At 39.5% G+C, this 20,824-nt stretch overlaps 2 protein-coding genes across 2 annotated transcripts; one reads left to right on the forward strand and one right to left on the reverse strand.

The window, feature by feature from the left end:
• Positions 1-994: 994 nt before the first annotated feature.
• prkag1 (protein kinase, AMP-activated, gamma 1 non-catalytic subunit) lies at positions 995-8,468 on the forward strand. The gene is made up of 13 exons (XM_003441301.5): positions 995-1,158; positions 2,213-2,264; positions 2,347-2,447; positions 2,529-2,610; positions 2,695-2,753; positions 2,919-2,964; positions 3,052-3,106; positions 4,344-4,470; positions 4,663-4,828; positions 4,923-4,960; positions 5,118-5,264; positions 6,554-6,653; positions 6,758-8,468. The coding sequence occupies exons 1-12, from the start codon at positions 1,150-1,152 to the stop codon at positions 6,650-6,652; spliced, it is 981 nt and encodes a 326-aa protein (XP_003441349.1). The 5' UTR covers positions 995-1,149; the 3' UTR covers position 6,653; positions 6,758-8,468.
• Positions 8,469-9,617: 1,149 nt separating this feature from the next.
• On the reverse strand, positions 9,618-19,857 carry LOC100699905 (activin receptor type-1B). Its single transcript, XM_005469517.4, has 9 exons — positions 19,621-19,857; positions 16,960-17,205; positions 16,097-16,348; positions 15,759-15,989; positions 15,412-15,579; positions 13,467-13,623; positions 13,218-13,342; positions 12,966-13,096; positions 9,618-11,889 (listed from the first exon to the last, which is right to left on the reverse strand). The coding sequence occupies exons 1-9, from the start codon at positions 19,685-19,687 to the stop codon at positions 11,764-11,766; spliced, it is 1,503 nt and encodes a 500-aa protein (XP_005469574.1). The 5' UTR covers positions 19,688-19,857; the 3' UTR covers positions 9,618-11,763.
• Between the last annotated feature and the right edge of the window lie 967 nt (positions 19,858-20,824).

Below are 20,824 nucleotides of genomic sequence, written 5' to 3' on the forward strand. Positions count from 1 at the left end.
AAATTGTATTTTTCCAAAAACTGCAATTAAGTCACAATGTTTTTGCCTTATAAAAGAGATACTGGTGGTACTGTTTCTGATAATATTCATAATGGGAGATGCTTCTACTGCTCTGCAAAACAGTTATCAGATGTAAAATATTTTACAACTCTTGTGCATTGCACAATGCAATACTATCTGTATTATCTGTATTTCCTTTCAGCTGCTGTCAGACTCTACAATGAACAACAGCAGCAGACCACATGTGTACATAGACAAGCACACAGTGGGGACTGATAAATCACAATGTGCAGTAATTTTCAACCAGTCTGTGCAATGGCCAAGACTCCATCTCCACTCATATTAACATTCAACCGCTACACAATGAAACACACACACACACACACACACACACGTGTGTGTGTGTGTGTGTGTGAGTGAGAGAGAGAGAGAGAGAGAGAGAGAGAGAGAGAGAGAGATGCTTGTGACGTGTATAGTGTACTTTCTTCTTTTATTATATAGTATTATTGTTATATGTTAGAGGTTATGCTGCTTCTAATTATTCTGCTCTGCCCAGAAAATACTGGACATGAAACTGAAAAGACTCATGCCCAGTATTTTCTCAGCCAGTTTTTTCAATATTTACCTATTTCCCATCTTCATACTGCTCAATAGTGGCTGAGTCCCACATATTACTGTATATACCTGAATATACCTTATCGATACAATATACTGAATATACCCCCTTATTAAGAAGTTGTCTGAGCAAAAAAGCACTACAAAAGATTTTCTTAAGCGTTAACTTTTTTTTGTTCAACCACACTTTATTATACATAGATGTAGCATCTGAATGCAAGAGTTCCAAGACAACAGAGTAAATGTAAATAGTTGGGGGATTTTTCAGTTTTCCTTCAAAGTAATATTCCACAGAACTCCTAAACGCTCCCTTAATTACAGAATAATAAAACAAACCACAAATTCTTTACTCCTGAGCGCTACCTGCTTCAGAGCTAAAATGACATCCCTGGAGTGCGGCAATATTACGGCAATTACGGCAGAGACAGCACAACCATTCATGCTGATCGTTGTTAGTTAGTTAGCGGAAGACCTTCGAGGTTTGGAGAGCTGCACACGAAACCGGCTACAGGGAGGAGAACCAGCGAATGGAACATGGAGTGTGTAAGTTAGTAGCTTGTATATACAGTGTGGTTTTACGCCCGCTTTCTCACGTTTAAACCAAATGAACTTACCCGACTTTTTGAAGCACGCTAACGGTACAAGCTAGCTAGCGAGCAAATTCTTGGTGGAGTGGTTGTTGGGGCCAACCCGCTTATTATTGCGCTTAGTCAGTTGTCAGGAAAACGCATATAATTATCAGTCCCGGTACCTGTGTACAATTACCACTAAAATATAACAATACACGACATAATGACGCAGCTTAAGAGCCTTAGCGTAAATAGAAAGTCACCTCGACAGGCTCAGTAATGTCAACTGACTGACAGGCTAGGAAATACTCCGCTAACCTTTCTGTTATAGTATTTATTTTCCAAAGTTTCGTTACTTGTCAGTGTAACCGAGTCTTTTTTGACACCCAGAAATCACTAAATGATCTCACCAATTACAGCGGATCTTATTTGACTGCAAAGTTATACTGTTTGATGTTTAACCAGCTGCTCAAGTGCAGTCTATGGCTCGGTGTTAAAGTACAGTTACTCACGTCTCAGAGTCAAGTCATAAACAATGAAACCGTTCACATTTTAGTGGTTTTCATCACTCCTCTGGAAACGGCGGACCTGTCAGTGACACTTCCAGTGACACTTCCAGTGAATACATGTTTATCAGAGGCCTCCTTGGGCTGTACTTCTCACGGGCTAAACTTTTTTTCCGACATCAGCCACGATAAGGTTCTTTAAAAGAAACAATAAACTTCAGATCTGCCTTTGCCGTGCATGTCAAAAACATCCACTCCCACATTGTTATCTTACCAAATATATCAGGTTGCGAAATTTTACATAAACACAACCATGTTTCTAGAAATAACCATTTCTAGAAATATCAGGTTATTTCTAGAAATGCTTTGTATGGATGTATCCCTTTTGTGTCAAAAAAAATGTATATATTAAAATGTACAATATAAAGTGTTGTAGTCAGTGCAATATTGGCGTGATATAATAAATAGAACGCAACCAAAAAAAATATCACTTCATTTGGTGATATAAACGTTATCTTTCAGATTCCAGTAACTATTGATGATCTTGAGGGCAAGAAGGACCCAGTCATTGAAGGTAAGGGGCTTGCAATACAGTCTGTCATGCTGGGAAACAGTTATTTATAGAAAATGGTGACAGCTGAGTCTCATTTCTGTAGATCCAGAACACAATGTGTACACCAGGTTTATGAAGTCCCATCGTTGTTATGACCTTGTGCCCACCAGCTCCAAATTAGTTGTGTTTGATACATCACTTCAGGTAAAACAAAAGCCTTAAATTAAATACATATATTTTTCATGATCTAGTATAGCTTTAATCTGTTGTGCAATTCATCCTCAGGTGAAAAAGGCATTCTTTGCTCTTGTTTCTAACGGGGTGCGTGCTGCGCCTTTATGGGATAGCAAGAAGCAGTGTTTCGTTGGTAAGAGTAACTTCCATTTGGCTCTGTTTCACTAAAAAGTAAAAAAAAGTTGAATAATAATGGACTCCTGTTTCTGCTCTGCAGGTATGCTAACCATCACAGACTTCATTAACATTCTTCATCGCTATTACAAATCTCCATTGGTAAGATGTAGACACGGAATAGATGTAACCAATTAAATCTCAAACTTAAACTCCATCCAAGGTTGTTTTAGTTATGTATATTTTACCTTATTTTTGGTCAAACATGCACTTTCTCTTCCTTTCTGCATTACTTGATCCCTCCATTCACTTATGATAAATTTTCAGGTTCAGATATATGAGTTGGAAGAGCACAAAATTGAAACCTGGAGAGGTGAAAATCCTTTATTAATATGTAACATAATGTACTTGTAATATCTTAAAGGGAAAGTTCATATTTGTCTTTTCTTATTTCCAATAGAGGTGTACCTTCAAGACTCTTTCAAGCCCCTGGTTAGCATATCTCCTAATGCAAGGTAAGTAACAGAATGTGCTATGTTAAGTTTGTGAATGCTTATTTGCACTATAATATTAAACTCTGAAAAGTCCCTTTGGATGTTAGTTTGTTGACCAGAACCACTTTGCATAGATATACTATTGGGAAATTAGGAAAGGCTAGAGTATACAACCTCGATTCCCCCAAACCTTGGGATCCTGTGTTGAAATCTAAATAAAATCAGAATGCAATGTGTGTTTGCCAAACATGGCAAACCCACCCACAATAATTTTGAATTTGATGTCAACAACACGTCTCAAATGTTGGGACAGGGCCATATCAGGGCTATGTGTAGCGTCCTCTTTTTTTTTTTTTAAGTGTGTTTTTTCTTCTTTGTATTCATATTTTGCACAAATAATCAAATAAACACCACACTCACATACAAATCAAATAACTAAAAAGTAAAGTAAAAAAACAACCCCCCTCCACCCCCCAAAAAACCAACAACAACAAAAAATAGGGCAAGTGGTGATGAGCTGAGATTCACAGTAAAACACACGATTAGTGGTTTAAAGGGCTAAATAACAGCATTGTTGCATCATTGCCTCTCATTTTCACAACAGTTTGGAAACAGAGGAGACAAGCTGCTGGACTTTTAGAAGAGGAATGTTGTCTCATTCTTGTCTGATATTGGATTCTAGCTGTTCAGCAGTCGTGGATCTTCTTTGTTATATTTTTCATCTCTTGATGCTCCAGATGTTTTCAATGCTTTCTGCTTTAAGGTTCAGTGTGTTGTGTGTTCAGGGATTTTCTTCTGCATACCTTGGTTTGTATGCAGAAAGTGTTTGTTTGAGTTACTCTTACCTTCCTATCAGGTTGAGGCAGTCTGGCCATTCTCCTCTGACCTCGGGCATCAATGAGGCATTTTCACCCAGTACACTGTCACTCACTGGATATTTTCAGCTCTTTTAATTTTTTTATTTTTTTTATTTTTTAAATTATTAATAAACCCTAGATATGTCTGTGCAGGAAAATCACATTAGATAACCAGTTTCTGAAATGCCAACAAACATGCAGTGTTCAGAGTAAAATCAGTCTACATGCATTGGGCTGCTGCCATGTGATTGGCTGACTAGATAATTGCATTAATGAGCAGCTGAACAGGTCTAACTAATAAAGTTGCTCATCAATGTGTCTCTTCATAACGTTTTATTCAGTCGTTTTCTGTCACATATAGCAGACTAAATAACTTTATTAATTTGCTTTCTGTGTTACAGTTTGTACGATGCTGTGTCATCTCTGCTGAAGAACAAGATTCACAGATTGCCTGTAATTGACCCACTGACGGGGAACACGCTCTATATTCTCACACACAAGAGAATTCTCAAGTTCTTGAAGCTTTTTGTAAGTCCCCCCGGGCTCCTCACCACACTGCAGCTGCATTAAGTACTTTAAATCATCTGTCATCTTCATTTTTGTTTTGAATAGAGAAGAGTCTGCAGTTAAGTAATCTGGGAATATCTAATTTCCTTAACTAAAACACCCATTCCCTTACAGTTTTTATTCAGTTATCTAAAATGCTTGTTATGTTTTCAGATAGCAGAGATGCCAAAACCCTCGTTCTTGAGGCAAACTTTAGAAGAACTGAATATCGGGACCTTCAAGAACATAGCAGTGGTCCGTGCAGACACACCGCTCTACACAGCTCTGGGTATTTTTGTTGAGCAGAGAGTGTCAGCGCTCCCTGTTGTTGATGACAAAGGTATGAGGACTGACTGAAATGATGTCCCTGTTGGTTTTCCATTAACCATCTCAGAAATCTTGAATTTTATGCTCCATTGTGCTGTGTCTCGCAGGTCGAGTGGTGGACATTTACTCAAAATTTGATGTTATAGTAAGTTATTATCACTCACTGCATGCTGTTTAGGTGTCTCACCACCATCTGACAGGGCACATTGTGCTGTCTGTGACACCATAAATGCACTCTTATGATGACAGTAAATCATGAACAATGCATTAGAAGCATCATATAAGAGCATGTCTTTTTACAGAATCTAGCAGCAGAGAAGACGTACAACAACCTGGATGTGACGGTGACCAAAGCCTTGCAGCACCGCTCACAGTACTTTGAAGGAGTGCTGACATGCAACAGGCATGAGACCCTCGAGGCCATTATCAACAGACTGGTGGAGGCTGAGGTGAGAAGAGGATGCACACACTATTTGTTCACATTATCTACTGCATGTGTCAATCATCCACTATTTAAGCTCCTTATCATGCATAATCTGAATAGCAGATTTTGAGCTTTAACTTTCAGTGTTTTGTCACTGCAGCTGTTGGAAAAAAATTTAATATTCATTAAAAGGGAACTTATTATGCCTTTCCTTATGTTCTCTTTCCATCTATATAATATAAAAGTTTAAAATATTGAGGCCAGTTTAGGTAAAAGTATTCTCTGATGCTCTGTTTCAGAGTTTTTTTCCCCCCATTGTTAGGTCTGTATGATTTGAGTGAGAGGTGATATCCCTGTGATGGTCATTGTAGGCACACAGCTCTGCCTGTGACTATAGAAGCCTCACCACCTGCTGTTCAAACATTCTGTTTGAGAGGGGCAGCAAATCAGGAGAAGGCTGGCTAAAGGGAGGGTGGCCTTAAAGCAGGGGTGTCGAACTCCAGGCCTCGAGGGCCGGAGTCCTGCAGGTTTTAGATAACACACTGGGTCAACACACCTGAATCAAATGATTACTTCATTACCAGGCCTCTGGAGAACTTCAAGACATGTTGAGGAGGTAATTTAGCCATTTGAATCAGCTGTGTTGGATCAAGGACACATCTAAAACCTGCAGGACACCGGCACTCGAGGCCTGGAGTTCGACACCTGTGCCTTAAAGGGAAAGATGCTAAAGCTGTTTGTTTCAGGCAGAGGAGAAATTCAGAGGCTGTATCAAGGCCCACTATGATATAAATGAGGATTAGGATCATAATCAGTATTACCACATGTCTAATTGGCATATTGCTACATTGTTTCAAAAAGAGGATAAACTGAGGGTTTGCAGCAAGGCCATGTAGATGGACAAAATAGGCATTGTTAAATTTGAACTGTGATTTATTCTAAACTACTCAGTTAAAGAACTAGGTATACATTAAAAAATTCAGCACCATAATAAATAAAAGCACACCCCCGTTTGCCTCACAGCAGGAACATCCTGCATTTGAATCCATGCCGGGACCTTTTTGTGTGGTATTTGTATGCACATTTGTATGTGTGGTATTTGTATGCTCTTGTCATATGCTATTGTCATGATTGCTTCAAAACACAATTTGAAATCATATTAAAAAAAAACAACAACACACTGTTACTTCTGCCATCAAAGCTGCTGTCTGTGTACAGTTTGTCTTACACCAGTTTCTCCCCACGTTCCTTAGGTAAAAATGGTACCTTGCTGAGATAAGTGTAACACCAACAATGTTTTTGTGTTCCCTGCAGGTGCACAGGCTGGTGGTAGTGGACGAGCACGAGGTGGTGAAGGGAATAGTCTCCCTTTCGGATATCCTCCAAGCCTTAGTGCTTACAGATAGAGAATAGAGTAAGTACACTTCTGTACTGAAGCCTACCTATATTTTTTTTAATATATAAGGGGCATTCACTGAACATAAACTTGAAGTGATTATTTGATTTTTGTGCCTACAGGGACAAATTGGAAAAGTTGCTCAAAAAATGAAAGGCTGCACATTTTAAAGATGACACCGGAGCATAAGAGAGGAGATAACCAAGCCTATAAGAGGGGAATTATGACAGTAAATGGAAGTTCTATCAATAATTTTTGCTTGTTTTTTTTGTTTTTTTTTGTAATTCACCCATGAATAATTCTATTTGTCTACAGAAACAAAAAGATTGTGAATTTTAAACCATATAAAAATATTTTTTTGGTACTACAGCTTATACAGAACCTCCTGTAAATTGAGCCAAATTTTGAGTCACTGGAAAACCAAGAAAGACGCAGAAGCACAAGAATCCTCTGGAGGGGAGCTGTAGCTGCTCAGGAATACCCAGCAATATATAGGACAGTTAGACGACTCCCAAATACATTTCCAATAATAAAATAGTCGGTAACCTTACAGGAAAACTGATTTGCCTGTTTTGCCTTTTGCTGGCATCACTTCACTTCTGATCTAAGCTGAAATCTACACACAAATAAAGCCTGCCAATAGGGTGATTTTGAACTGTGCAGCTTGGACTGATCAGCACTCTCTTAACACATCAGAGCCTTTTCTGAGCCTTGTTCTCTGTTTAAGTAAGTAGTAGTATGATGTTATTGATATTACTCCTCATTCAGTTAACTTGATTATATAAATGCTGGTAAAATACATACATACAAACTACCATATTCAATTTGAACCACTTCACCCTTCCAATTTGCAAAGACTTATTGAGTAGTTACCTCCACCAAGGAGGTTTTGTGACTCGTTCCCCTGTACCAGATGTACAACTGGGGCCAACGTAAGAAACTGACCTTTCAAGCTCATTTGGTTTTAAAAAAAATGATCTGGATGAAAGCTGTGGTGGAGGTGTGCAGCCTTAGACTGCCCTTTCTACTCGAGTATCAGCATCATGCAATGGATACAATATTCTACAGCCACTCAGTACCTTTCTGTTAAGAATGAACCATTATTTGGCCTGATAAGTTTCCCCCAAAACACCTGAATGAGGTTTCTGCAAAGAATCCAAGGGCTCAGAGTTCAATCTGTTGTGTAGCCTGACAGCCACGAAGCAAACCATGAAGAGCACTTAGAGTGAAGTCTAAAATGAATTTGCTGTTGGAGACAACCATTAACTGTGCTGTATTCTCTTTGAGTGCTTGTCTCTGGATATTTATAGGTGTTATATTTTGCCATTTTAGTGTGTTGTCTTATAACTGCATGTGTGCAAGAGACACTTTTTTTTTTTTTTTTTTTTTTTTTCCCCCCTACCGTGCCGGTTCTGGCATCATTATTAGTCGTAAAGGGATCTGCTTATGGCTTCAGTGCTCCAAAATCTCATTTTGTTGAAAATCAGTCCTGCTTTGTTAATTTGACCATTACTTTCAATTATTTTATTTTTGTTTTCTTTGTTCTATCTGTGTTGTGTTGATGTGATTTATTTACTGTGTCAGAACATCAGCTGTTATAAGTTTATGTAGTTTTTATGTTTTGTTTGTGTTTAGAGGACTGACTTTATCGAAATCACTACATACCAGCGTTTTCTATTTTCTAAAGAGGATAAAGTGAGGAACATGCCACATTTACTGTTTTAGGATATGTGAAATGGATTGTGTACAACTCTATGTAACTGCACAGTTTTTGTACTAATCTACAGTGATATTATAATTTAAACAATGAGCAATAAAGGTTCTTTAAGAGTGTTTGTATTTTATTTTTTCAGTGGCTAATTACTGATAAATATATTTGACCTTAATATCTAGCTGGTTGGGACTGTGGCTTTTGTATTTCCTGTTAACCCTTTCTTAAATGGATTGTTATTTAATAGCTTACAGCTAAACCCAGACAAAACAGAAACTTTGATTATTGCACCCCACAGTGCAATACCTGCTATTAAACAGCGACTGGGTGATTTTAGGTTCCTCACAGAAGCATAACCTTAGAAATCTAGGTGTTATTTTTGATTAAGCTTTTGCTTTGGAGGGACATTTAAATCAGATAGTAAGAACCTGCTTTTTTCACTTGAGGAACATTTCAAAACTTGGATCCATCCATCGAACTCGAGATGATAATCCATGCTTTTGTCTCTACAAGACTCGACTACTGTAACAGCCTGTTTACTTGTCTAAACAAGAAAGGGATAGCTCGTCTACAGGTTGTTCAAAACTGCAGCGAGGCTACTGACCTGCTCGAACAAGGGAGCTCATATGACCCCTGTTTTAAAGTCGCTGCACTGGCTACCAATCAGATTTAGGTTCCATTTTAAAATTCTAGTTTTACCTTTTAGAGCATTAGAGACAGGCCCCTCCCTATATTGCTGATTTGATTCGTACACATACCTCTTCTTGTAACCTGAGGTCATCAACTCAAAACCTTTTAGTGGTCCCCCACACTCGTTTTTAGAACTCGAGGGGACCGATCTTTCCAAGCTGTCGCACCCAGACTGTGGAATGCACTTCCTCTATTTCTACGGTGTCTGGACTCGGTGGAGACCTTCAAAAAAGCAGCTAAAGACATTTTTATTTTAAAAAGCTTTTAATTAGACCAGGGTTTTTATGATGTATTTATGATTGTATTGTTTTCTTTCTTGTAAAGCACTTTGTGACACATGTCTGTGAAAGGTGCTATATAAATAAACTTTACTTACTTACTTGCCTAATTTTTTAGATGTTTTCTAACACCGCATGGGCAAAACTAATCTGAAGCAATGAGCTGAAAAATAATATTAAGTTGGGAAGAATTGCAGGATCAAAACGTAGGTTTTCTCACATGAATACAATACTCGACCTCTTTTGAGTATAAAAATATTTCTTCGAGTGGGGAGGGTGACAAAAATGAAATAGGACACCACATAGGAAAATGATTGCATTTATTACATTTGTGTTGAATGTTACATGATTATTGTCCTGAAGGATTTTTTTTTTAAGTAGAATAATTTCAATAACATAAACAGAGTTTTACAACATGTAATATAATACCTATACTTTTTTTTTTGTTTGTTTTGATTTTACTCTCACTCCAGCGTTCCTCCAAAGGGATACAGACACCAAAGTATTAAAAACACTGAATGCAATATTCACTTTTAAACTGTAAGGCAAACAAAGAAAGTATAAATATGCTTCACATTCAGTAGAGCTCCCCGGTCTTTTTAAAAAACCAACACAGGTTGGAAAAAAATGTGAGCTAACACAAAGGCATTTCAGCAGTATTTAGTTTCAACACTTCTTTCTCCCAGAGATTAAAGAAAAGCAAAATTATCTTTACAATTTCCAGTCAGAAAGGTAGCTCATCTGACTGGCATGATTTGTGTAAACATTCTCGTTTTCAGTGGCGTGATTTTAAACACTGGAGGCCGTGGCCGGAGATGATTCTGAGAAAAGGTTGGTTTTAATGCAGCGAGGTCAGTAGTAGTGCACAATTGGTCTGTCAGGCTTCACACGAATACATGCAAACGGTACCTGCAGAATCTGCATACAGCTCAAGACAGAAAGTGCACATTTTTCCTGAATACATAAAAAAAATGCAGTGATTTCTGACAATGTTAAGAGTGAAGGGATATACATAAGGCAAAATATGCACATTAAGGAGGTATAGCATGGTGGGGGTAGGGGGGCATAGAGAGAAATATGAATTTAACTTATACTGCTTGGCAGTAATAAAGTACTATAAGCAGGTCGTCTGACAACTACAATGATGTTACTTCACAGGTCACAAAGTAATTTGGTAAATATTTGTCTTTACAAAAAAACCCAAAAAGACTAAAAAAGTCATCTGAAAACACACTCAGACCTAAACTGAAGTATCACCTTAAAAGGCTAATGTATGTGCAGTGCAGTAAATATACTTGATCAGGAAGAAAGTGCCCTGAGGGGAAAAAAACCTCTGACATGCTGTAAGAGTAAAAAATATGAGCTTAAACATGGATTCTGAACTGCACTGAAGGGGCAGTGTAATATCTGAATGTTGTGTATACAAGCTTATCTGAGGTTATGCATTCATAACAGGAGACTATGATACTAACATACAACACATGGATCTGCATGCATCTTGTTGTATTTTACGTGAGTGGTCTGAAGCTCATGAAGTCAGCAGTAGCTGCTGCCCTCCATCCTAGTGATGTTTAATAATTCCTAAATATGTACTAAATATGAACAGACTAAAATCAGGTGAATTATTTGTGCTAAAGGATTTCGAAGCAATGCCATATGTCAGGAATCAGGAAATGTAAATATTACTCCCAGCTTATCTGTTCCTCTTAGCAATCATTTCAATCTCATAACAAACTCACAAAGGAGTCCCCCACAGTCTTTTTTCTATTTGTTTCTGCACTGTGTTCAGACTCAGAGTGAATGAAACAGTGAAAACTGTGCAGGCCTCATTTCTCCTGGACTGAACGGTTACCAGGAGTCCTGATCTCTATGAGACTGGTATCAATAAAATCTTCCTTTGAATGCTGCAGGCATGGCAGGAATTAACCTACACAGATGGCCCACAAGCTCCCGCACAGTATTCAATTACTGATATAACAGAATCAGTATAAATTAGTTAATGCTCTTCTGCTGAGACAAAAGAAGCGAATGCTGTTTACTAATTAATAATTACTGTCAACACACTTTGAAACAATAAAACACCAGCAGATTTTTAAAATGTAACTTGGTTAAGTACGTGTGCTGTTAATGACTGCATACACAAGAAATTCAGGAAACTGTGTTAGTGCAGCGTGCAGGGTGAAGAAAGAGGGCGAGGTTTGGCAGCGGGAGCTAAGGATGAGACAGGGAAGGTGTTCCTGTATGTTTTGGCTGGGTAAAGCGAGGTAGGGTTTGTCAGAAATAAAGTGGTTTCAAACCTGACAGAAGTGTCTGTGCGGTAAAATTTTACAAAGTGCCACTCTTCATTGTGCCATCTCTTTAGAAGGCCCGACCCCTTCCTCTCAGTCTGGATGGAGGGGCCGGGTCCTCTTCAGTGCTCTTTCTCAGTGCTCTGCTGTCTCACACATGCTCAGATTTTAATGTCCTCCTGAATGCTGAGCTGGGACAGCGTCTTTTTTATGCGCAAGGCCGTCAGGCGTGCAGCTCCGTTAGCATACCAACACTCCCTCATGATTTTACCCATGATCCGCAAGGCCTGATAAGCACAAGGAAAACACAATTAAGGCTTAAGAGCTTGTATTACAGACACTCTATGAACAGCATTTGAGTGCTATTTTATATTGAAGAATACAAGTATCAGATTACCTTAATTAATTTACATAAAACAGTAATAAGAATCAAAACAATGTAGAAAAGCAGTTTTAATAATAACCCAGTTTATTTCATTCTGGGTCTTATTTTTGTAGTTTGGGCTATCAGATTCAGCATGAATGAAGATCACCAATGATCTGTACACATTACGGAAAAGGCAACACGAGAAATATATATAACAAACTGAAACAAAAACATAAGATCATTGAGAATAATATAATTTAAACTTAAAAAGTTTCCATGATTGGCTTAAAAAAATCTCAACAAATGTGGATTTTTTGGGAACTGTGATCAAGATTTGCAATGTATGCAAACAAAAATACCGGAGTGCCTCCACATGTACTGCTTAGCCATGGAAACCCACGCCACGAAGCCCCTAATGCACAGTTTTTGTGCTGAAGAGCTCTTGGTGACCCTGCTCTGTAGCTTTACATGGTCTACCACTCTGTGGCTGAGCTGCTGTAGTTCCTAAATGCATCCACTTTGCTATGATACCACTTACAGCTGATTTCATGAACTGACTTGTTGCAATGTTAGCATCCTGTTACAGTACCATACTGGAATTTAGTGAGCTCTCCTACCTCTTTCACAAATGTGTGTATTTAAAGATAAAGAGGTGTGGCCTCCGTCTAACAAACTAAAGTAATCATTGCTCTCTGGTGGGGGAAACTATGCTTTATCACGCTACACGTGGAGCTGCACAGAAATTACTAAAAGACTCAGAAACTAGTGAATCTTGGAAATGAATGAACTCTATTATGTGTTGTCCTAGCTGTAACAAAGCCAAGAGTGTAGTACAGAAACACCACGACCAAGAACCTAAGAGGAAGTTACACTGTTAGTTTAAGATGATGAATGCAATGCTATGATTAGAAATATAAATAATGGCCCAAACTGCAAAAGTAAGACCTTTCTGATGTAAGTGCAGATTTTAGTTCGATTTGAACTTAATTTTTATACCTCGTAATTCTGCCACCAATTTGGAATATTGGGTCGAAGCTTTTGGTCGCACGCCACTTTTCTCATCTCCTCTATGGACGGGTCAGACGGTACCAGATCATAGTAGGGCAGCTGGTATTCTTGATGGATACCTGATAACACAGAACAGTGTGAGGTCAGATCAGTGCCGTCTCTGGTGTATCCAACGAGAGGAAAAAACAACAACAAACAAGGCAGTTCAAGTATCCGAAGAGAAAACAAATAGAGTCCAACCTCCACTGTTACAGCGGCGCGCAATTTCCCAGTAGACCAGGCCTAAAGCGTAGATGTCAGCACATTTGAATGATTCGAAGTGTCTCGTGTTTATGGTCTCATCGAGAACCTCTGGGGCCATGTACCTGGGGAACATAAACACAGTCCTGGTTTGTGCTGGCGTAAAGGATAAAGGGATATTCTGGGAAAGATGTCAGAAGATATCTGTGAGAAACGATGGTCAGCGTTAAGTCAGCAGGTGAGAAAGACCTGTTGGTTCCCACTCTCTGATTGGGCGCGATGTCGATCGTATCCGTGGCAGAGTCGTGACGGACAGCCAAGCCCAGGTCGGCAATGGCACAGGTGCAGTTCTTCTTCACCAGGATGTTCTTGGACTTCAAGTCTCTATGGGCGATGCCTGGCTTTCCTATCATGACATGAAGGAAAACAGTCACTTGTTAATACTTTCTTCTAAATCCAATTGTTTTGTCAACATGAAAATAGAGCGTGTTCGTGCAAGTACCATTTTTTTAACTTACTTTTTAAAACTTTTATTTACTACAGTTTGATTACGAGAAATAGAATTATTCCTCCACTTTTGCAACACTTTATGATCAAGCAGACTCAACAGAGAAAAACGTTCAAAGATAAGTATAGGTGAGACCAAGCCTTAAAGAAATGAAACATAAATCACTGAAAAGCAGCTGTTTTGTAACTTAGCACGGCTTACACGCCGCCCATTCAACAACAGAAATATTGTTCTCTGATTAACCAAAATATGCAAGACAAAATATACTACAAAATATCACGGTGGCCTTTGTCAGTGCACAATCTCTGTGAGTAACATTTAAATATCAGGTTGTGACATAGTCTGTTGACTCAGGCCAGTTACGTCAGAGTCTTGCAATAAACGGAAAAGTTCAGCTGTCAACGCCTGATGCTGTTTTCCTGTCTGTGGGTGGGGGAGGCAAACTTAAAACTACTGTGGAAGTGACAAAAGGTGTTGATCAAGGCACTTTTTGATAACGCAGATATGCACAGAGTGTAAGGGAGGTGCACACAAGCAATGCTAAAATTCACTGGATTATGAAACTGAATTATAGCATGTCAGTTTAAACACAAGTCACAAAACTGATGTTTTGAACTGCCGGTAGTTTCTGCATGAATACATTTACCAGACAAATTATTAGGTACACCTTCCTAGTCCTGGGTTGGCCCTTTTGCTTTGAGAACTTCCTTAATTCTTTGTGTCACAGATTCAACAAGGTGCGGTAAAACACTCCTCAGAAATGTTTGTCCATACTGATATGACAGATCACATGATCACACAGTTGCTGAACATTCATGAAATTAATCTCCTGTTTTTCTATTGTGCAATTTTGTTGAGCCAGTGTGTTATGTGGCCTCAGTTTCCTGTTCTTATTTGATGGGAGTGGTGCCCTGTGTGATCTTTTACTGCTGTAGCCTTAATGTCTGATGTGTTGTGCATTGAAAGTTGCACACATTGGCTGTAATACATGATTATTTGAATTACTTTTTCCTTCCTATTAGCTGAGAGCAGTCTGGCCATTCTCCTCTGTCCTCTAGCATCAACCAGACATGTTCTTCCAAATGTCTTCCAATTTTTCTTTCAGAGAACTGGTGCTCACTGCATTGTTTCTCTTTTTTCACACCATTCTCTGTAAACTCTAGAGATGCTTGTGTGGGAAAACCCCAGCAGGTCAGCAGTTTCTGAAATACTCAGACCAGCCCATCTGACCATGCCATGTTAAAAGGCTTTGAACTTCAGCATACCTACATGCCTAAATGCATGTAGTTGAGTCATGTAATTGGCCGATTAGATATGGAGATATGGACTTGAACGGGTATGCCTGGCTGGTGAGTATAAATGAGAAAGTAGACTTGACCTGCCTCTGCATTACTGCGTCATTACTGTGACTGTGGCTGTACAGGAAAGAGACTCTTTAACTAAAACAATACCATCGGGGAGGTGTCTTGATTGTCTGATGACAAAGACTCCAAACACAGCCACAGTATCTGTACTGTGGCTGTGTTTGAACAAGGAAGGCTATTTACTCAAGGCAGAAGTTTTCAAAGAATTTCCCAGTTTACATGTAGTACCTGAAACATATGTAAAATACTGCATATTTACTGAAAGTGTAATCTAGGACATTTAAATACAATCAACATGATTACACAATAGTACAAACACTACCTTGCGTTCCAAGAATCTCCATGTGCAGATGTGCGAGGCCGTTCGCAGCTGATAGTGCCAGTTTGATCGTTTCCTCGGTAGTGACAGAGTAGCGGTTTAGGTAGTCAAACAGAGAGCCGTACTCGTGGTAATCTGACACCAACCACAGCTGAGTCCACGTCCCGTTGTCTAAGGGAGAGACATACAAATGAAGATACTCGAGAAGTGATAATTTTACTTTAGAATAACTAGTTGTTATACAGCACAGTGAAACAAAAATGCATAATAAGGTCTCGTAAACTGCTGAAAAGATGAACTGTGCTTTCTTTGACTAAATAAATTAAATATTGCATATGACTGGGTTGCACCTTTGTTGTCAGCAGCGATAAAGCCCAGGATGTTTTCATGGCGAAGCATGATCGTCTGGTAGATTTCAGCCTCACGGAACCAGGAGCGCTCTTCCCTGGATGAGAAAATCTTGACCGCCACGTCACCACCCCTCCAGCGTCCTCGCCACACCTCCCCGAAACGCCCCTTACCAATGATCTCCTGCAGGACGATTGTTCTGGCTACAGTCCGCTGGACAAAGAGAGGGAGACCTGCCCAGAAAGAAAATGACAATAGAAAAAAATTACTAGATACCAGCTGATGAAGATCCACAACATGACTGTCAGGCTGCAGTTCCACCACCAAACTGTGTACTGACCAGAGCCTGAACCAGACGTGGATAGATTGCAAAGGAGGTCCTCCAGGGATCTGTCTTTGGCCAGGTAGAGATGGTCACAGGACGGATCCTCCACCTCCAGCCTTTGCCTGTGGTTGTAGCCTCTCCGGTGATAATGATATATGAACGCACCCACCAACAGCAGCAGACACAGCAGGAACAGCGGCCCTGCGATCACAGCAACCAGTTCCACGAGCCTCCATGTCCCACCCGGGCCGTAGCCTCCCCCGATTTCTGATGGCGTCACAATGAAATGAAAAAAAAAAAGCATTACAAAAATACTGAATTAGATTAACTGCAAATTAATCCTATAAAGGCTCATTTTTTTAAAATATCCAAATTATTCTGTTGTGTTTTGGCTTTGTGATGATTTCACCCTTGAAGCCACAAGCTGTAAAAAGTATCCCAATCTTCTAACTAGCAGACCCTCGCACACAGCAGATAAACAGCCAAAACTTCAGTGAACTCATCCGCACAGCTGAGAAAAATATACACACTATATTTTAACTCCAGACACCAACTCCAAGACACCAGAATAATTAAACCTCTGTAGAGATACATGTGAGCAAATGAGTTGCATTCATTGCAACTACAAAGTCTTTTAAGACAGTCAAGAAATACAATAAGGCTATATGCAAACAGCTGACTAGCACCTGTCCCCCTACTTCCCACAGCTTTGATTTAAATTTTACTGGTGATTCCCAATGTGGAATATTAGGTGGATTTCTTTGGAGGGATCACTGAACAGGCAGGACATTTAACACTATATAATTTTAATTTAGCACAGCAGACTTTCACGGACATTGGTGATATAAACAGTACAGGTAACTAAATGTGAATCTCACCAGTGGGTACTCTGAGGTCAATGCTGTTGCAGTAGTCAGTGTAGCAGCACTGCGTGTATAGGTAGCCTTCTACACCGAGGCAGTAGATCGGTTTCCCAGGGGGCTCGAGATTTTCCTGTGGGATACAGCCGCGGCTGTGCTGCTGTTTTCCATTGCTGAAGAAGGTGGAAGCCCTGCAGGCCCCATCAGTCTCACACTGGAAGCCAGACTTCTGACACAGAGAAGTGGTGCAGTTACACCACAGAGCTGCAGAGACATAGCAAAACATTTGCAAGACCATTAGCTTGCATGAAGTCAAACGAACTGTGATCCGCTGGCACAAAACTGTTTAAGTACTGAAGAGTTACAGAGAATTTTACAGCTCCTATAATACACAGCAGGGGGCAGCAACAGCCTGAAGACTTACCGCTGTGTCCCAAAACCTCACACAACTATGTGAGGATTGTAGGCTGGTTTTTGTATGTCAGGAGACATTAAAACACCTCAAAGGAGGTACTGTGCCCTGTAAATAAGGTTTATTTTCCAAGCACACTCTTCTCCTACAATACATTGCATGATGGAAATGTGCTTTGAGAGGGTGGTGAGGCAGCTTCAGAAAAATCTCAGAAAACATACATACTACTTTAAATCATTCAAAAAAAGGTCTGTTTTTCACCTTTTTAAAGCTGCAGTTTGATTGACAGCACATGTTACTGTGTGGTTATATTTCCTGTGAGCTTAAAGCGATGACGTTTTTTGATAATTTGGTACATGTAGTGCACCTGTGAAGAATTGGTATTGGTATTGCTAATTTGGCATACAGCTTTACTATCCACTACAACTTATAAAGTCATAAATAGAGCCTAACTATTTTTAAACGATCAGCTTCGTTCTTTAACATGCAGCTATTTCCCTTTTTGGCTTTTTAAGAATACAGCAAAGAAGTTCCACCGGTTTGTGGGGGGATCTGTTTAAGGCTACTTCCTGCCAAGGATGGTGAACCAAGATATATCGCATAACTAAATATCTCAATGCAAAGTGCTAAAAAAATGAAGTAGAGGAAGTGTTTAAAGTGCAGTCGTTGCATTAGGTGCAGGAGAGTGTGTTTTCTTTTTTTAATAACTCACTTAGTATAATTAGGCAACCAAGAGACTGGGTTCCTCTGAAATTGAGTAATGCTATTTAGGCAAGAATGGGATGTGGCATTCCAGTTATACTCAAAGAGCTGCCAGGGAATTCTCAGTGGAAAAATGACCTTTCAACAGCCTGTGTGCCGGATGGGATTGTAAAAAAAACAACAAGAAAGCCACACATCCAGGAGATAAAGGGGGAAATATAATGGGCTACAATGTATTTTGTAGTGCTGACTCACACAATGCCCACACATACTGGGCGCAAGAAATAAAAGAACCACGGAAAAAAAAGGAAGATAAATGCTGACTAAACATGAAACAAGACTGACATTTCAGATTTTCCATAGCTAGAAATGTGACAATTTTAATATACATTGTTGTGTTTGAAGCCACAAAGATGTCAAGCGGCACAAAGCTACCGTGTGTGACAAAAAATTAAATCAAATAGAAAGCAAAAATGACTACCTATAAAACTTTTCAAGTGGGTAAAGTAATTCACAATGGAAGCATACTTCTTCGCTTTTTTCAGTGACACAAGCCTTCATATCAGCACAGGAATTTGGCAGGCTGGGCGACCGACTTTGTTCACTTCAATTTTCCTGTTTTCAACCACAATGAAAGCTTTCAACAAGTCAAAGCAGACAACAAGAAAAAATGTCCGCCAAGTTTTTGGAACTATTTTCTAATGTAATAACATCAGTGTAATAATGTAATAACAGCATTAGTTTGCTGTCTAGAGCATTTCAATATACTACAAACTAATAAGTTAAAAATAAACATTTGCAGACACACAATATGTGAAGGAAATATGTAGAAAGATAAAAAATATATTATGAACACCAGACTTCATCGTGAAGCAGCATTTTCTAAAGAATGCACTAAATAAAACCAAAGCAGACATGCCCCATGTGACCATCTCATCTGAGGACAATTAAATGCCAGTTGCACTATATCATATTATGATACACATCATCAATAGCGCCATATAAAGTAATTGCAAAATCGCTCCCACGATCATGATTTAATCCCTACTGTCCAGCATTACTCCAATTAGGAAGAAAGAAGAGGCTATAATACACACATTACTACCTTTGTAGCTAGAAGATTAGCAGAGTTTCATCAACGCATCCCGTCATCCCTTTTTTAATTTCATTAAATCGATTCTACATCAACCTTTTAAGCCATTTTTTAAGACTCAAGGGTCTCTGATACCTAGATGCTTTTAAAGGACGCATACAGGATCTGGTGTTTAAGGTAGCTAGTCTCCTCTCAGTATAAACAGACTGCTACCTGAGCTCCTATTTTACCTGCTGTTTCAGACTCACCTAACAAACCTCGACATGGACGAGATAACATAGATCGATAACATAACATGATTTATAACATAACATGCAGTGAAAGGCTCCCCGTATCGACAGCAGGAGGTTTGACCTGTTTTTTACTGGTTAATGATGGTTAGTTTAGCGCTAGCTAGCAGCTAACTCCGCGGAGCGTCGGCTCCACAGCGGTAGCGACAGTCCTCAGACAAAACAAACAGTAAGTTACTCACCCTGGCAGGCTGTGTATAGGACAGTGTGAACAACCAGGACAGCAAGTGACATCCGTAGGTCAGCCATAATCAATGCATCCCAAGTTCATCGCATTAACACGTTGTTAACCAAGGATCTGGTGAGCCGTCATGTAGACAGTGAGACAGCGCAAGTAGTGTAGAGGCTCCACCAGCAGCAGGCAGTGACACACGCAGACAGTGAGGAGGTAACATCTATCTAACTATAGATTAACTATAGATAGATGTTTAATGGAGACACGCAGACTGCGCAGTTACATCCTGTGCCTTCAATACTGTGGTACAATATTTACAAATTGCTATATTTACAAATTGGTTGATATGAAATTACTAACCACTGTGCTTTTAAGACCCAACAAATCTACTAATATATCTTCACTGTCCTTTATGTATTTATTTATTTTTATAATTTCAAACGGCTGAAATCCATCTACAGTCATGTGAAAAAGGAAGTTTTCACTGGACTTGATGAAGTCTTGCATAAAGAGCCACCTTTAGCAGCAATGATTTGACCCAGTCGTTTGCATTAGGACTTTATCAGTCTTTCACATCTTAACAGCCTACTCTTCTCTCAAGCAATGCTTCATTTTATTGAGGTTTGCAGGCATTCATTTATGGTTCCTCCACAACATTTAAGTCAGGTTAAGGTCCGGACTTTGACTGGGTCATTGCAACACGTTGATTCTTTTTCTTTTTCAGACATGCGTTTGCAGATTTGCTGCTGAGTTTGAGATTGTTGCACTGATGCATGACCCAGTTTCAGCCAAGCTTTCGCAGATGGCCTCACCACCGTGCTAGACAGTTGGTATGAGGTGTTTGTGCTGATATGCTGTGTTTGGTTTTCACCAAATGTGGCACCACCAGACATCTCCATTTTGGTCTAATTTGTCCAAAGGATCTATGTTCCAAAAGTCTTGTAGTCTGTTCAAATGCAACTTTTGCAAAGATAAGCAAACAAGCCTCACTTTTCTAATTGCCCTCTAACTTATTTTAACATTTAACATGCCAGCTGAGGCCTGTAGAGTCTCAGATGTAGCTCTTGGGTTTTTTTTGCAGCTTATTTTGAGGATTGCACGCTCTGAGCTAGGGCTGAATCTGCTGGGACATCCTCTCCTGGGAAGATTGTGGCATTGTTTTTACAGACACCTGAATGCTCCAGATCAGCAAACTGCCAAAACCTCCGCAT

This window comes from Oreochromis niloticus, linkage group LG5, assembly GCF_001858045.2.
Source record: "Oreochromis niloticus isolate F11D_XX linkage group LG5, O_niloticus_UMD_NMBU, whole genome shotgun sequence".
NCBI lineage: Eukaryota > Metazoa > Chordata > Actinopteri > Cichliformes > Cichlidae > Oreochromis > Oreochromis niloticus.

Bases quoted from the DNA above. Each gene is read 5' to 3' on its own strand.
- prkag1 (XM_003441301.5), top strand. The intron at 2,448-2,528 runs GTAAAACAAAAG...ATTCATCCTCAG, and splicing joins TGTTTGATACATCACTTCAG to GTGAAAAAGGCATTCTTTGC. The intron at 5,265-6,553 runs GTGAGAAGAGGA...TGTTCCCTGCAG, and splicing joins ACAGACTGGTGGAGGCTGAG to GTGCACAGGCTGGTGGTAGT.
- LOC100699905 (XM_005469517.4), bottom strand. From the start codon at position 19,687: ATGGCTGACCTACGGATGTCACTTGCTGTCCTGGTTGTTCACACTGTC. The intron at 17,206-19,620 runs GTGAGTAACTTA...ATGTCTCTGCAG, and splicing joins CCTATACACAGCCTGCCAGG to CTCTGTGGTGTAACTGCACC. The intron at 15,990-16,096 runs GTCAGTACACAG...CTTTCTGGGCAG, and splicing joins CACGTCTGGTTCAGGCTCTG to GTCTCCCTCTCTTTGTCCAG.